At 42.1% G+C, this 14,160-nt stretch overlaps 1 protein-coding gene across 2 annotated transcripts in view; it reads left to right on the forward strand.

The window, feature by feature from the left end:
* EPG5 (ectopic P-granules 5 autophagy tethering factor) overlaps positions 1-14,160 on the forward strand; it is a 67,721-nt gene that overhangs the window by 1,672 nt on the left and 51,889 nt on the right. For both annotated transcript variants that reach the window (XM_072413509.1, XM_072413510.1), the window contains exons 2-4: positions 7,741-8,637; positions 9,852-10,095; positions 12,310-12,446. In XM_072413509.1, the coding sequence (XP_072269610.1) occupies positions 7,741-8,637; positions 9,852-10,095; positions 12,310-12,446 (1,278 nt within the window). The remainder of the gene's footprint in view (positions 1-7,740; positions 8,638-9,851; positions 10,096-12,309; positions 12,447-14,160) is intronic.

Genomic DNA, 14,160 nt, shown 5'->3' on the forward strand with positions numbered 1-14,160 from the left:
TCAACTTAAGAACAAACCTACTGTCCATGTCTCGTATGTAACCCGGGGACTACCTGTAATATTAGTATTACATGTTCTTGGCATGCCGAGGATAGGGGTGTGATATGTGCGGTACAGGAAACAATAAGTCACCGGAGAAGAGTGTGGTGTTTTTTTATTCCTTTTATGTTTGGCATGATTTTGTCTTTTTTTTTTTAACAAATTCTGTAACTTAGCCGCTGTCTCTAGACAGATGTATTTATGTATACATGTTGGATGATTGTCAGTCGAGATGAACGCTTGGGCTCGCGTGTGTATGGTGGTCATGATGCAGTGTTCTCCCCAGACTCTTTTAGCTGGGCGCACCGCCCGGATTTTTTCAGTAACCACCCGGCTGTTTTTTCAGTTGGGTTACAACACAGGCTGCAACCCGCCTATCGCTTCTTCCCACCCAGCCTTTGAACACTGATGGATCCATAATTGACCAATGAGGAACGACTGCTATGCAAGAGAAGGCAGGAGAGCACAGCAAAGCTGGCTTTGGAGATAGTGTAGTAGCCAACTAGTGGATACAGGTGGAATTACAAATGTGTTTCGGGCCTTTTAAAGTCATTCCAAAGTGGTCTGTGGTATTTCCTATAGATTTGTTCCTATTACTGTCCACTGTTCTGCTGGCAAGGAAAACACACTCAATGAGCCAGAGACAACCAACGCGTTTCACCCAGGGTCCTCCTCATGGGACATATTGCTTAACACCTTGGGGCATCTGTGGCTTGTGGATTGTTTGTGTCAGCTTGGAAACAATAAATCTTGAAGGCTGCACAGATTTGCTTTTGTTGTGTGGGTTGGGGGTTTTCTCATGTGGTGAGCTGACGAGATCTAGAAGGAGCCTTCACCTACGAGCTGCCAAGGAGGAAAGAGGAGCCGGGGTTCTTTTCCTTTCCAGTGTTCAGTAATAGAGTCCCTTTTTAACTGTCCCTTAGTTCTAGTCTGGTGACCTTAGGTTGAGATATTATCATTCTTTTAACATTTTGGTGTTGGGGTCCCAACTAGTGGACACACGTGGAATTACAAAATTATGCTTCTTAGGTTGAGATATTATCAGTCTTTTAACATATTGTGTTGGGGTGCCAACTAGTGGATACAGGGGGAATTACAAAATTATGCTTCTTACTTACCGGTAGTTTGAGATATTATCATTCTTTTAACATATTGGTGTTGGGGTGCCAACTAGTGGACACACGTGGAATTACAAAATTATGCTTCTTACTTAGGATGAGATATTATCAGTCTTTTAACATATTGTGTTGGGGTGCCAACTAGTGGATACAGGGGGAATTACAAGATTATGCTTCTTACTTAGGTTGCAATATTATCAGTCTTTTAACATATTGGTGTTGGGGCGCCAACTAGTGGATACAGGGGGAATTGCAAACTACAAAATTATGCTTTTTAAAGTCTTTCCAAAGTGGTCCCTAGTGTGAATGTAACCAAGAACTGCACAGGCACTAGGCTGACCCTAGATGACCCCTAAATCTCTTAGATTGTAAGCTCTTCTGGGCAGGGTCTTCTCCTCTTGGCCTCGGAACGGCTGTGCTGTCATAAAATTGCCTGCAGACCCATCTTAGATTGGGCAGCAAAGATCACCGTTATCCCATGTGTATAAATAATAAAGCCAGGACGTCATCTCTCCATGTGATATATCTAATGAAGAATGATGTATGAGAGGTGCGTTATAGGACAGGCATCACATGACCACTCCACCTGTCTCTGTTATTATCACCTGTACTGTGTTTGATGAATGGCGGTTCACAACAATAATGACCTCACACTCGTCGGGTGAATAATAACGTTGACGCATTGTTATTGTGGGGCGGGTATACCTAAAGCTACAAGAGCTCTATAATTAGCCGGGGCCGCAATGAGACCGCAGATTCCTTATATCGTGTAGTCACCGCATTGCAATTAGAAGATTCTGGTTTGCTTTCAAATTGCAATGCCTGGAGTATAATTGTTTTCCAGGATTAAAGCTGTACAAGACTGGAGAAGATAGACAATCATGAGTAAACCTGGGTGATCCTGCTAATCTGGAATGGATTTCCAAAAAAAATCATTTGTTCTGGACTAAAGTTTGCTGCATCACCCAGGTTCACCCATGATAGTCTGTATTCTTCAGTCTTGGAGAGCTTTAATAAATCAGGCCCTATATGTCACTTTTATGGACTGAAGGGTGGCAGCCGCGCCCGAGGTGTCTTTTGCTAATTGTCTTTTTGCCAATGCGCAGCTCAGCCTTGGTTGCCAGAATAACAGGTTACTTTTGCTTATTTAACAAAAAGCTGCACATTTTATCAAAAAGAGAGCAAATAAATGATAGCTTTTCATACTCTTCAAATCCTAACTCTGCTCCATAAAAATGTTTCTGGGTGGCTTTAAAAATGATAGAAGTAAAATTCTGGCTGCAATACTCTGCTTCTATCCAGAGCTGCCCCCCTCACACTCATTGCTTTGCACTCCAGCAGTGGTTCTGTTTAGGGTAGGGTAAATCTCAGCATCAATAAACCTTCTTCCTGTGGTGCAGGGCCCCCCAGTCCTATGGGGGGGCCCTGCATTTTTATAAAGTGATGGAGAGAAGAGCGCTGACATCATCACGCCAGCGACGCTCTCTGCATAACCTAGGATGGCCCTGTGCTGGGAAACAGGTGTAAAGGACTGTCTTGTGGCGGCATGGGAGTGTGGGAAGGGAGGGGCGGGGGTGTTTTGGTTGCTCCAAGGTAGAGGGTGGAATTGTGTTTTAAAATGTCTGTATACATAATCACATGCAGCACGATCATTGAATACAAATCATAGTGCAACGTGGCCATGACTATTCCTCATCCATGAACCGGCAGTACACCTGTCAGCCCCTGCAGCCCCAGAATTGATGCCCATTGACGAACAGAAAATCGGGGGTAGCAATCGTTTCTCTGCCTTCACGTTTTTCTCCATGTTAATGTCCGTGTTGAATTACAAGCATTTCTTGCATAATTGCCTCCATAGAAACTGCAGCCAGGGATCCGTTCTTTGTCTGGCAGGTTACATTAAACCTTTCAGTGAATCTGTTCTACAGGTCCATGTATTTAATGGCTTGTGTGGATCTTCCAGGGAGCTTCGCTGGCAGGAAAATGTCTAACGATGTTGGGAGTTAGAGTTCTTTATTTTTTATTTATTTTTTATTTATAAATTAAACGTGACTGGTAGGGACAGATATAAAGCTATGCACACACTTCAGATGGATTGTTCATTCATGATCGTTACCAAGGAATGAACAATACACACAGCCTTGTTCAGTTCTATGGAGGAGGGAGGATGCAGCAAGGAGCCTCCTGAGTGTCCTCCCCCTCCACAGAACTAAGCAAGGCTGTGTGGATAGGAAATGGCAGTGGAGACCACAATACACACGCTGGATGAATGGTAATGATATAAATAATTGTAACCATCTTAGCTGACTTTATAAAGCAACATTTATAGGTAGCTCTTGTTAGTTTTAAAGGTCAAGGTTTTAGGGGCTTCATGTCTCTCCTTATCTCTTTCTCTTTTTGTTTCATTCTCTCGCTATCTTTCTTTCTCTTTTTCCTTTTCTCTCTCTCATCCTCTCTCTCGTTCTCTTCCATTCTCTCTCTCTTTCTCTCCTTATTTTTGTCGCTCTTCTTTTCTCTTTCTAGTTCTCTTTCTTCTTTTTGTCACTCACCCTTTCTCCTCTCTCTCTCTCCAAGGCTGGAGAGAATACACTTTCATCAGTGAAGCTGGGTGATCCAGCAAACCTGGAATGAATCTGGTCCAGGATTCAAAATGTTTGCTAGCAAAATTTTTTAAATCTATTCCATGTTTTCTGGATCACCCAGCTTCACTTCTGAAAGTGTATTCTCTCCAGCCTTGCTCTCTCTTTTTTCTTTCTCTGTCTCTCTCTACTGTTTCTCTTGTCCTCTTGCTCTTTCTTTCTCTCCCCTTCTCTCTCTCTTTTTTTCTTTCTCTGTCTCACTCTCTCCTCTTTCTCTTGTTCTCTAGCTCTTTCTTTCTTTCTCTTCTCCTCTCTCTCTCTTTCTTTCTTTTCTTTTCTTTCTTTCTTCTCTCTCTCTCTCCCTCGGTCTCGCGCTGTCTCTCTCTCTCCTTCTCTCTCTCTCTCTCTCTCTCTCCCTCCTCTCTCTCTAGCTCTTTCTTTCTCTTCTCTCTCCCTTTCTCTCTCTCTCTCTCTTTCTTTCTGTCTGTCTGTCTGTCTTTCTGTCTCTTTCTCTCTTTCTGCCTCTTTTCTCTCTTTCATTCTCTTTCTTCTTAACTCCAGGCTCAGGATAAATAATATTTGCGCCTGGGGGAATCCCCACACTACCAGGGCCGAATGCCTTTTTATGTCCTAAGGTGATGTCTTCCAACTCATGCAGCAATTTAGTGTGAAACTTTTTCCTGTAATGAAGACCAGTCAGTGTTGCTCCCTCTTTGTGCAGGGTGGTTGGTCATGTATCCGCCCCCTTCTGTAGTCAGCCTATAGCGGGTGGGCCTGTTGTAACCCTATGAACAGTCATAATGTTGCTGTTACCTATTCTGTAATATGTGGGCTTGCAAGTACATTTGTCACACACAGCGAGAATTGATATTCATTGTAGCTATTGAGGGATTTATATATTTAAATGAAAGTGTTTGTAACTGGCAAACTTTAAAGTCAGCTTGCACATGCCATCAGTGCTCAACCCAGAAATTTTTTTAAGCTGGGTGGGAAGAAATTGTAGGCGGGTGGTAGCAACTGTATTGTGACCAAACTCTTTAGTAACTACCCAAAAACAGCCAGGTGGGTGCTGAAAAGTGCCGGGTGGTGCGCCCAGCTAAAAGGGCCTGGGGAGAACCCTGGCCATGAACTTCACAGGTGAAGTATAAGGATCATCTTGGCACCACAAGCCTGGAACCGCAGTGTTCACCCCAGCCCCTTCTAGCTGGGCTCACCGCCCGACACTTTTCAGTATACACCCGGCTGTTTTCGACCCCCAGCCTACAATTTAGGGTGTGAATAGATTTCTAGATTGAACACTGAGAGGCATTCTCTATGGTCTATGGGCCAGTCCATTGGTGGTCAGAACTTTGCACGGCTTGGTGGTGATTTAGGTGAAGGACTGGCCATCAGAGAGCACAGGGAGGGCATGTAAAGGTTCCCTCTATGTTCTGAACTGATATAAACACTTTTGTGTGGATTGCCAGGAGGGGCTTGCTGATTCTGGTCTTGTGCTAGTCAGCATTGTACACAGCTGATTAAACAGGATGAGAAAATAACTCTGTCTGCAGATCACATGCTCTTCATGGGTAGAAACACAGCGCTTGTATCTATTCCCAGCCATTGTGTAAGTGTATGATAAATCAGACACAAATCAGCAACTCCGCAACTATATACTTCTATTATTTGCTGCCTTTTGGTATGTAAAAGCTGAAGTTTATTCTACTTATAGTTTGGTTTGCCTGGGTTCTCCACCCTCCCTTATCAACATGGAAATAATAAAACCTTTGCATTCATTATATTAGATCCCGGTATGTCACTAGGTCTCTGTGCTTCTGTATGCCATGTGGGCAGATCATAGCTGCTGGGAGGAAACTACAGAGTGCTGTACATAGTTTACCATTGCAGCACCTTGCTTTTAGTACTTTTCTAAAGAGTCCCCAGATCTGATACAAGCAGTGCACTGGCTTTTGGGGGGAGTGATAAAAATATCAAAATGTCTTCATGGTCGTATTTTTCTAACTGGCACAGGTAAGGCCCACATGGCATGCCCGGCCTTCTAGATTGAGGGCTACATCATGCTGGACATCTTCCAGCCAAGGATTAAGATTGGCTGCAGCTTCTAATGTGCATTATGAATAATGGCTGTACAGCACAGCAAGGACACAACTATTGGCCCTATATTGGCATTGAATACTGTTGGCCATAGAAAAATCTCTTCTTTATGGTGCAGATCAATTTTACTCCAATCTGCTTGAAAAAGCGGGGTTCTCTCAGAGTGACGTCAATGTGAGCTGACTGTCAGGGATTGGCCAGACTTGGCACATCTGCAGCACTGTTTCCCTGCACCCTGGATGATTTAGGTTAGCAGTATTCTTCCCAGATATTTTTTTTAAGCCCAATGGTAAGAAATTGTAGGTGGGTGGCAGCCCCCGTGTTATGACCCAACTTTTCAGTAACCCAGAAACAGCCAGGTGGTAACTGAGAAGTGCCGGGTGGCGCGCCCAGCTAAAAGAGGCCGGGGAAAACACTGGGTTAGTATATCTGGACAAAGTAAGACATTTGAGGGATTTTTCAAACATTTGCCAGCAAGTCCCATTTGATGGAATCAGAGGCATGACAGCCCCACACATGGGCCGGGGGATTATCCAGTAGCTAAAAGGAGGAGAAAAGTATTCCCAAGGAGCTGCAATCCAGCTGCCTGCAGACGCAATGTCCTGTTCACTTGTTATAAAGAAAAATGTCTTCATAGTAATATAAATTTCCCGTCTTTATAAAAACCCCAAATCCATTTATTACTAGAATGTGGACTGTAATTACGGCACTTGCATCGTCCCCATGGGAACAGCTTATAGAACCAAGTTTAATTCCCGTGATGCTCTATTCCTCAAACAGCAGCAAAGTCTGTGCACATTGTTCTTTTTTTATTGTAAAAAGATTTGAGAATTATTGTTGTCGTTTCAGGCAGATCTTCCCTTCCCCCTCTCCCTCCTTTATCTTGCAGTCATGTCGGTGTTTTGTGCTAAATAGTTCTTGTACGGGATCTGAACATAGAGTATTATGCTGCCATCCGGAGTGCATGCAACAAGACGGTGGTAGATCCGGCCTTTATTCTCCATAGCCTGGCAGGTGCACGACTTTACAGATACACCTGGAACACCACAAGATCTAACCACATCCTAGGCAGGAAATCTGTACATTGGTCTGAATGTGGGGTGCATTTTGCTTAACTTCTGTTATAGAAACTGGGGATTTTTTAAAACGTTTTGACGTCATCATGTTGATGATACCTTAAAGCGGAACTAAACTCAAAATAAAAAAAAACACACCTTAATCCTGCAGATCGGTCGATCCATCGTTAGGTTTCTTCAATTGGATCCCGCATCGTCTCAGTATCCGGAAACGCCAAGTGCCGTCATATTCCTCACGGATCTCGCAGGTTGCCTCATGGAATCGGGGAGGAATTTTTTCCTCTCTTGGAGCTAATTGTACCAGGGGGTTTATTGCATTTTAAGATTATGCGGTTTATTTCATATTTTAAGTCCATAGGGTTTTATATCTGGGATGTTTATTTCCCTAGTGGTTGAACTTGATGGACTTATGTCTTTTTTCAACCTGACTAACTATGATACTTATATCATATTCGGCTCAAAAGTTTTTGGCCCACGTTTTCAGGTGCAGAATATTGACGCAAACAGACATCAAAGCATTATGGATACTAGAAGTGTTCTCATAATTATTATAATGGTTGGCTATAGAAAGAATAAAAATGGCATAAAGTGATAGAGAGATGAGCAAATCCTATTAGCCGGGGTGGGCTCAGGACCAGTGATTAAATCACACCAGTAGAGTGAGGACATCAAGTGTCGGCAAACCAAGTCTCTGGATTGAAGGTAAATATTGCAGCAAAAGCTATTCACATTTATCTAATTTCTGCTTTAGTATTGCATTAAATAATTGACATTTACTTGTTCCTATAACTATTATTGTTCTTTTACTGACTTTTTGCATCTCTATCTCAACAGACAAAGAAAAAACATGTCATCTCTGACTTAAGGTCAGAAAAGACCCCAGTATTGGAGGAGGAGAATGATGTCTTTGTTACAGTACCTACACCTAATTCATCCTCCCAAAAACTGAAAACAGACTGTGACCCCCCTGATAACTTTATAGAAATTCAGCTCAATGACGACACGGGGACGTCTGAAATAAATCAGATCAGTGAGTTGTCCTTGGCAGACTCTTCCGGCATTGAAGATGCAGCAAAGGCAAAAGACAAAGATGAAGCAAAGGAGCTGCTTGCTCCAGAGACTAAGAGGCTGGACTCTACAATAGAGAGAACAGATCTAGCCAGTATTAGTTATGTTGCAGAGAATGTTGAATTGTCCACCAGCGTGGCTCAGAGCATGGACAGAACAAGCCCTTCCTTGGACAAGGAAACTATAGAGGTCCCTGAAATGAAACCTGCAGTGTTGTCTATGAAAGAAATGGATGGGATCAACACTCAGCATTTTGTGGAAGCCAAAGAGATTATGCATTTGTCCAAGGTTAAGTCTTTGTACCCAGAGCTACCTGAACCGACCCTTGACCATGCAAGGACTGTGGCAACCATTAAGCCTCTTGTCCCTAATGAAAGGCTCTATCCAGAACTCCCACAGCAGCCCAGACCTGTCCCATTCACTCGGGAACAGCTGAAGATATTTGAGCCATGCTCTTGGCTGGAAAATGTGGACTCTTTCACCGAAGAGTTTGAGAGGATTGCTCATCAGGATCGCCATGAGTTCCACGAGCTACTGATGAACTATGGCCGATGCAGGAAGCAGCTTCTACTGGCAGATTCCAAGCTTCAAATCATGATTTCTGATTGGAAGAACATTAAAAGCAAAGTGTGGGATTTTAAGGAAGAGCACATGACTGTACAGGTAATTTCTAAAAAGTTATGCAAAAAATTCGGCTGAATTAGGCACGGTGGCTCAGAGGTTAGCACTCTCTGGCCTTTGCAGTGCTGGGTCCCAGGTTCGAATCTCGGCCAGGGCACTATGCACAATGCATTGTCTTCCCTGCCACTCCATTTTATGTCACTATCGGCACTAAAAATTTTCAGGCTGGTGTTCAAAACCAGGGTAAGTGGTGAAGTCATTCCCTATAACATATGGTGCAGTAATCTCCCCAGACCTTTTAGCTGGGGGGTTCCACCCGGCATTTTTCGGCTGTTTTGGGTAGCTACTGAAATGTTGGGTTATAATACAGGGGCTGCCAAGGGCCAGAGCTCTAATATGTGGTGATAACATTTCATTTCTTGGCTTAGTGGATGATTATGTCAAATTCCCAGTGGAGGGCAAATAATGGAAGTAGTTCAGCCAACGCTGACTAACCAGAATTAAACACACAGTACACAGTAAACAATATACCAAGTCCAAAGTATTCTTTTCATAGAAATCTTAGCAGGGATTAAGTCTACATGCATGGCAGGCTGCATTTGCTACTCATACCAATGCTCTGTTTGCTGCTAACCCTGCCCTCCCTCTAATGTTTCAAGTAGACCTGTCATGGCTGAAATTTGGGGTTGCCATTTCTGACCTCTATTAAAAGGTTCCCTGGTTGTCAGTGTAACACAAATCTTTAAGTCGCCCAACTGAAACAAGTATGTAGATCAGGTAGGTGAATTGTAGAAAAACATAAAGCTTCAACCAATCTGAATACTTGTTCCAAGTCAGCAGCCTAAAGGTATTGAAGCCAGAGTTCCAGGGCCTGGAGCCCCAGCAGTCTGATGCATCTGCACATTGCTCCAGTCAATGCTCATACTTTTTCTTCAGTGTTTATTGGAGTACTGAGCAACAGGGATGTCGGAACACTGAAAACGCTGGCTCTGTGCTGCCCAGTGATCCATTCTGCCTCTCTATGGTGCTGCTAGCATTAGTCAATTAGCATTATTTTAACTATTGTTAAAGGCTCACTAAAGATTTGAATAGACACAGGACGAATTAGTACCCTGGTTATGTTCTTTTTAAGGTTGTGTGAGATTAGTATTCACCCTGAGTGTCTTGTTGATCACCGCCATGTAATTGGAAGATAGAAAGTCCAACAAAAGATTGTGTCAATCATGCCTGACTGGTGTATATGTTCTTCTCCATAGGGTCTCTGTGAAGATCAGGCCAAGGTGGTCGGGTATCACCACTATCAGACGGCGGAGGTGAATACATCAGCAGCGGCTGACCTGAAACGGCTGTTTGAGTTGAAGTCGGATCACTTACACCAGACATTCGCTCTGCACTCTTATACTTCAGTGTTATCTCGGCTGCAGGTAGAGTCTTATATCTACGGAATTGTCAACAATTCTCCCTTTCTCCGGTCAGTCGCGGTCTACCATCCAGACCACGGTGAGTGTTCTAAAAGTGTCTGAATCACAATTCTTTGTGTATACATGTACATTCAGTGTGGTTCCAGAAGTCATTAAGTAAATAAAGTGGGTTGTGTTCCTGTGTGAAAACAAATCTCATGTTTCATTCTCCAGAAAAAAATTAAACTATATTGTTCACAGTGTGTTATGGAGTCCTTGGAGATGGACTGTCCAGATAATGCAGGGACATATAGTTGGCGACATAGGTTGAGACAGAAAAGCTACAGAGGCACATGAGAGCTCATTTGGAGGTTTCATTTGTAGAGTTACTGGGTGCACTGGTATCACTGAGTTTTACATATATATGAGGGCACACTATTAGTCACTGAGCACATAGGGGAATTGGAGTCACTAGATGATATTTGGACTTAATGCATTACCAGTCATTGGTGCCACTGCATGTCATGCGGACTGGGAGTGCACTGGAGTCACTAGGGGATTATGTGGACTGGGTGATTTTGAGGCTTCCTCATGCCGCTGGATGTTACTTGACCTGGAAGTCACTGGTTGTACTGTTATCACTCCATGACTCATAGACTAGGAATGTATTAGGAATCACTGGGCCCCCTGGAATTGTGTTTCACCTGAATTGGGAGGTCAATTGGGGCACTGGCTGCACTGGAGTCACTAGGAGACATATGGACTAGAAGTTCACTAGTAGGCATCAGGCCCACTGGCACCATTGGATGTCATGTAGACAAGGACCACACTGGCGTGGTACAAAGGACGTACTAGCAAGAGGGGGCTTCAAGAAGCAAAGTGTTACCTTCTCAAATAATGAGCCCATTGACTTTTTCAGTTCTCCTAATATAAATATTGAGTGGTCAATTGGGAACTGCAGCTAAAGGAATATTTTTGTTTTGGATATCGTATAGAAGAGGTTGTCGTTACTCCTACTTTTGCCAGGAGCCATCACTCACTTCCTGCTGGGTCAGACACAAGAGTTTATAGGAATATGGAAGAAATGTACCCCAATCACAGGTTCAAGTGTATACAAACCCAAGAACAAAAGGATTAATAATCAGGTTTACCAGTCCATAGATGTGGTGCCTAAATGACTTTTCTCTATTTTTACCAGATGACTTGAAACGCCAATAACACATTTCTGTCCTAGGATGACAATACTCACTCACCATACTATGTTACTAGAACTTTGTCCCCCCAGAACAGGAAAGGTATTAGGCCTGCAGAACATAACTCGCTTCTCAATCTTTATAAGGTGGGGGGATTGTTTTTATATAGATTCCCAATAACATTGTTTAAGATACGAGTGCAGTGTGTACAGGAGAACACTTTAATTTTATTGTAAGAACCAGACCAGAAGAGAGAAAATACATAGGGTGCTGCTGTCACTCCCTTACTACTGTCAGATGTCAAACCTTAACAAATAAATAGTAACTCCACATTATCAGTTCCCATTCTTCTTTAGAAGCTGCCAACATCTTCAATTACAAAAGTAAGCTAAAGGACAGAAAACAAGAAATCAAAATGGGACTTTCACGGCAGTTATTTTCCATAAAAAGGTAAACGTATTTTATTACATATTGCTTCAATAAAAATACAACAATAAAAGACTTTCTCTAAATAATAAAACATTATGGCGATATATTACATATGCTGAAATTATCCTTATCCAATGCGTTTCGTAGGCAGAGTCCACTTCTTCAGGGATATGGTTCAATACAAGCTAATATATCAGCACTACAATACAGTACAAAAAACAATTAATGTTCTTGCCATATATCACATCATCATCAATAATAATAATACAAAAACACATAGACACTCGCTCCAAAATACCTACCAGTAAGGTTATCAAATAAAGGATACACTTTGTCGCCATGGTCCAGTGTGAGTTTGTGTTGATATTGTTGTTTAATTAATAAGAAAAGTCTTTTATAGGTGTATTTTTATTGAAGCAATATGTAATAAAATATGTTTAACTTTTTATGGAAAATAACTGCCGTGAAAGTCCTATTTTGATTTCTTCTTTTTTGTCCTTTAGCTTAGTCTTATCGAATAAATACATCATTACATTTTTAAAAATCATTTTATTGGACTTTGGTAGGCATGGCACATCGATTGAAGGAAAAATTGCATTTTTATCTTTAATATGTGGCTTCATACTAATTTCGTTCCAGATGTTCCCTTTGCAATTTTCTTCCCATCATCCTTTTCTTTGTATTTTCTGTAGCCCCTCAAAAGCTGGAGGGATCCCACTCCGAGCTCATTTTATTGAAGGAATGTATCAGTGTTTTGTTCAGCTTCACCCGACGGCTCATCGAGGACAGCCAGTTCCAGAATGACATTCTGCTATGGCTTCAGAAGCTGGTAAGTTCTGAAAAAACTAAGAACATTGGAGAGCGCAGATTAGGTGAACATAGCATTGGGTGTCTTGTTCTGCATTATTTAATGGCAGGCTAAGGCAGGAAGGCGACTATTCTGTGTTCTTTTACATTCTAAAATTTTAGATCAAGTAGTAGAGTTAAAAATCCCTAACAGATTTTTTTTTTACTACTTTTAATATGCTGGGGACATTTCCTTTTACTGTCCCAGAGATGAAACAGGAAATGAAAATCTTTCCAAAGAAAATGCAGTTCTCTCTAATTTTAGAGAGTTGTCACAGTAACTATTGTCCCTTTTATAGGTTTTATACTCACCTTTTGCTCAGGTGGTGACAATTCTAAAATGTTGAAAATCCTTCAATTTATTTTTTTATGACAGTGACTACCATGACAAATAGGATGAAGCTCCTCAGCTGAAACATATAATGAAAAATAAAAAAAGTAGGGTTGCCATTTTGGCTGAATTACAGAAAGGATTTGGACAAAATTACAAATCCTTTAGCGGGCAAATAACTGTAAATAGATATCTGTGTATTTAGCAACCGTTTTGATTTCAGCTGTACGAACCTAATCTCTATACAAACACTACACCCACACGGAGACATGGAAAACACGGCGTGGATGCACAGCAATCCAATTCAATTTTATCAAAGAAGCCTTGTATGTGAATGTCATACCATTATTAATATTAATATTATTATTAATATTACACAGTATTTATATAGCGCCAACATATTACACAGTGCTGTACAAAGTCCATAGTCATGTCACTAGCTGTCCCTCAAAGGAGTTCACAATCTAATGTCCCTACCATAGTCATATGTCATTAATACAGTCTAAGGGCAATTTTGGGGGGAAGCCAATTAACCCAACTGCATGTTTTTGGAATGTGGAAAGAAACCAGAGTACCTGGAGGACACAGGGAGAACCTGCAAACTCCATGCAGATAGTGTCCTGGCTGAGATTTAAATCTGGGACCTAGCGCTGCAAAGGCCTGAGTGCTAACCTCTGAGCAAACCATGCTGCCCGCTGGGATTTTTCTTACCAACATATTTTGACCCAGAACTCCGGTTTGTAGCAAATATCTTTTTAGTCTCCAAACTCATTCAGCTGTTCTGGTCAGCAGCTGAATACCCAGGGGAGTGATTTCACTCCATACATGTAAAAAGACATCTGGCATTGCAAACAACCGCCTTCCCTATGATGAGTGTGAAACGATATGGACTCTGGAGAGATGGCGTTCCCATAGAAACTTCTCCATTGAATGGAAGATGGGATCCACTTGACACATCTTGTCTTGCTCTCTGATCGGTCTCTTTTCTGCTCAATCCTTATTATATTATTTCAGGTCTTCATTATTGGGGGTTTAGAGAATGATTAGGTTTCTTTTATATGACTGAAAAAATAGTCATCTGCAAAGTAGTTAAATTTAGTGTTCAACCCAGAATTTTTTTTAAAGCTGGGTGAAAAGAAATTGTAGGTGGATGGCAGCCCCTGTATTAGGACCCAACTGAAAGTGCTGGGGCTGGTGCACCCGGCTAAAAGGTACTGGGGAGAACACTGCAGATTTTTTGGTAGATGCTGCAGAGTTGCTACAATCCTAATTAATTTTCATGTCTCCGGTGGCAAGCTCTGTTCCTGGGTAGGCATACCTGCCACTTCTATTGTAAGGGGGCCCAAATCTTCTTAACCTCCCTAGC

The sequence above is a fragment of the Pyxicephalus adspersus genome, chromosome 6, assembly GCF_032062135.1.
Source record: "Pyxicephalus adspersus chromosome 6, UCB_Pads_2.0, whole genome shotgun sequence".
NCBI classification, from domain to species: domain Eukaryota; kingdom Metazoa; phylum Chordata; class Amphibia; order Anura; family Pyxicephalidae; genus Pyxicephalus; species Pyxicephalus adspersus.